Below are 3,088 nucleotides of genomic sequence, written 5' to 3'. Positions count from 1 at the left end.
CAATCAGAAGCCCTGCTGGGCAAAAGCCACACCTGGTCCCACCCACTTTCTAAAAACACTTGATGGGGTGCCAGGGAAAATGTTGGCTGCCACGGCGCCCAGGGGCACCGTGTTGGAGACCCCTGGAGTACAGCGTGTCTTGCAAACTGACAGTGCATTGAGTTCATTGGGGCTTAAGGAAGTGTGTGTAGGGATCGGTACATCGACTGGAGGATGGGGTGGTGGGGAAAAAGCAGGCTTCAAGATGAGCGGCTCTAGAGGAGCAGCCCGTATCGTCAGCGAGAGGTTCTCGGGACTTCTTATTCCTCAGGTACAAGCTCTATGGACAAATGCGGATGTTTCTTTCCCTTAGAAAAAACCTCCTGTCCTTGTCTCTCTTCTTCCACCGGGCCAAGATGCGTGCTGTCCTTCTGGTGTTCTTCTTGGTCTCTTCATCAAAAGCCAGCCTCCTGCAGGGACAAAAAGCATCGCTGAAGAGGGAGACCTGGAGGGGTTCTTGTGTACGATGCTGTGACTCCGCGGAGCAGCCTGTCTCCATCACCTCTTCCCGATACATCCGGATGACGAGCGACTCCGGCTATTCGATGCCCAAAGTGCGGCCCACGATAGACATCACAATCTTGAAAGGTGAGCCCTGGCCCATTCTCCGCCTGAGGAACTGGTTCCCTCCTCCTCCTCCATATAGGGATGCCAACCTCCAGGTGGGACCCGGGGATCCCCCGGAATTACAGCTATCTTCACACTACAGAGAAAATGGATGCTTTAGAGGGTAGACTCTATGACACTGTGCCAGGGGTAGTTTCATAGAAAAAGAGCTAGGGGAACTCATTAGCATAACTCATTAGCATGTGCCACACCCCCTGACATCAGGGGCCCGGCGGTGGACCTGCAAGGCCGGCGAGAGTGCGAGGAAGCCCCGCCAAGTCCCTCCCTGGCCCCAGGCAGGCAGGGGTGGGGAGAGGCGGGGGGGAAGCCACTTACCCTCCCTCTTCTCCTGCCTCCTCCTGGCTGAATGAGGGCCGGAAGCAGGGCGGCCGGAAGCAAGGGGCGGGGCTTTGTCGTGTGCCCCGCCCCCTCACGCCTCACCCGGGGGAACTGCGATCCCCCCTGAATCGACCTCTGCACTGTGCCCCACTGAAATCCTGTCCTCCCCAGGTTCCATCCCCAAACCTCCAGGAGTTTCCCAACTTGGATCTGGCAACCCTAGCCCCCATCCCCTGCCAATGGCTAGGGGCGACCTGGCAATCCTATCCCCCAAATATGGCTCACTTCACACAGACATGTTGACCTTAAAAGGCGACTGTTGCACCTCCCGGTGAAATGTGTGTGTACAAATGGATGGGAGACCACAGGTAAGACTTCCATATGGCCCAGTATCACCCCACCAGGCCCACGGCTTTTTGATGGACCAGATTACTGCATCCAGCTATGAGTACCAAGGTTCAAGGAAGCAGGGATTCACCAGGGATCCGTGAACCGGTCTCATCCTGGTGTTCTCGTGGTAGAGAGAGAAGGGCACGCTGCACAGGATTTTGTGGCTTGTGGGGCAGATTTTCTTCTGGTGGGGCTGAAGTTCTCAGCGCAGAAGGAAAAGCCGTTGAGCCAGTAGAAAGCTGTTACCCGGACAGATCTCTAAATTGCAAGCTGTCAATCACTTTAGACGACAGTTCTCAGCTGCTGCAAGTTAATCACTTCTGCCAGTCTAAGCAACAGTTCTGATCACAAGCCGGCAGGTGGGGGTGATGAATTCTACATTAAAGAAAGCTAACACTTAGGAGGCAGAAAAACTCTCTTAAAGGAGACCAGTTTCTTGACCCTTAGAGAGGGATCCTAGAGGTCACCTACTCAAACCCCCTTGCTCAGTCAGTGCGGGAATTAGTCAACCACAGCACCCCACTCTGCGTAGAGGAGAGCATGCCTTTTAAAAATGTTTTAAATGATTGAAAAAAGTGTTTACAGGAGAATTTTTTTGTGGGGCTGGGCCTTTAAGAAAGGGGGTGGAGACCCCAAAAGCCCCACCATAGCTACGGGCCTGACTCTGCGTATGCCCAGTGTCCCTGTCCTCTTCATTATCATCCCCCAAATCCCACAGCTGAGTCCTTGCACCGAAAACCAAAGCTATACCGAATGAAACTTCAGTCCCAAACGAAACTTCGGTCCCAACCCATAGTGATCTTCAAAGGTAAGTCTCCCCCTATTGTTTACCTCACTTTGCATCCTCCTAGATCAGGGAGAAAATTCCTGGGCACCGAAAACCAAAGCTATACCGAATGAAACTTCAGTCCCAAACGAAACTTCGGTCCCAACCCATAGTGGTCTTCAAAGGTAAGTCCCCCCCTATTGTTTACCTCACTTTGCATCCCCAGGTGAAAAAGGAGAAACGGGACCCAAAGGGCTATTGGGGCCCGAGGGCAAAGCGGGACAGCCAGGCCGACGGGGTCTAAATGGATGGAAAGGGCAAAAGGGTCAGCTTGGCCCCCCGGGCAACTCCTGCAAGCAGTATTACGTGGCCTTCTCCGTGGGCCGCCGCAAACCCCTCCACAGCTCGGACTACTACCAGCACGTCACGTTTGACACCGAGTTTGTCAACCTCTACGAGCACTTCAACATGTTCACGGGGAAGTTCTTCTGCTACGTGGCCGGGGTCTACTTCTTCAACCTCAACGTCCACACCTGGAACTACAAGGAGACCTACCTCCACATCATGAAGAACGACTCCCAGGCCGCCATCCTCTACTCCCAGCCCAGTGAACGGAGCATCATGCAGAGCCAGAGTCTCATGCTGGACCTCCTGGAAGGGGACGAGGTCTGGGTGCGGATGTTCAAGCGGGAGAGGGAGAACGCCATCTACAGTGAGGAGTCTGACGTCTACATCACCTTCAACGGACATCTCATTAAGCCGGCCGTGGAATAATGAGCGGCTTCCAGGTCGAAGCCGCGGCGGCTGGTGGATGTTCTTCAGATGTTTCACCTCTCGGGTGGCAGATGCAAATCCGCTTGCCTACATGGTATCCGAGAGACACATGGTAGGGCTACTGTAGAGTAAGTGGCCTTATGCTTGCACCGGTGTTCCCTCTAAGCTGAGTTA

The 3,088-nt window shown here is 54.1% G+C and overlaps 1 protein-coding gene across 1 annotated transcript; it reads left to right on the top strand.

Annotated features, from left to right (window-relative positions):
• Positions 1-584: 584 nt before the first annotated feature.
• Positions 585-2,914, top strand: LOC107126263 (complement C1q tumor necrosis factor-related protein 1-like). Its single transcript, XM_015429805.1, has 2 exons — positions 585-627; positions 2,367-2,914. The coding sequence occupies exons 1-2, from the start codon at positions 585-587 to the stop codon at positions 2,912-2,914; spliced, it is 591 nt and encodes a 196-aa protein (XP_015285291.1).
• The last annotated feature ends 174 nt before the right edge of the window (positions 2,915-3,088 follow it).

The sequence above is a fragment of the Gekko japonicus genome, unplaced genomic scaffold (genome assembly GCF_001447785.1).
Source record: "Gekko japonicus isolate JY-2015 unplaced genomic scaffold, Gekko_japonicus_V1.1 scaffold1096, whole genome shotgun sequence".
In the NCBI taxonomy this organism is placed as follows: domain Eukaryota; kingdom Metazoa; phylum Chordata; class Lepidosauria; order Squamata; family Gekkonidae; genus Gekko; species Gekko japonicus.
Note: the sequence above shows the minus strand (reverse complement) of the source record. Positions and strands in the feature narration are given on the sequence as shown.

What these genes read in the sequence shown, in the direction of transcription:
- LOC107126263 (XM_015429805.1), top strand. Translation starts at nt 585, where the DNA reads ATGCCCAAAGTGCGGCCCACGATAGACATCACAATCTTGAAAG. An exon ending in AGACATCACAATCTTGAAAG is followed by an intron (nt 628 to 2,366) that starts GTGAGCCCTGGC and finishes TTGCATCCCCAG; the next exon opens with GTGAAAAAGGAGAAACGGGA.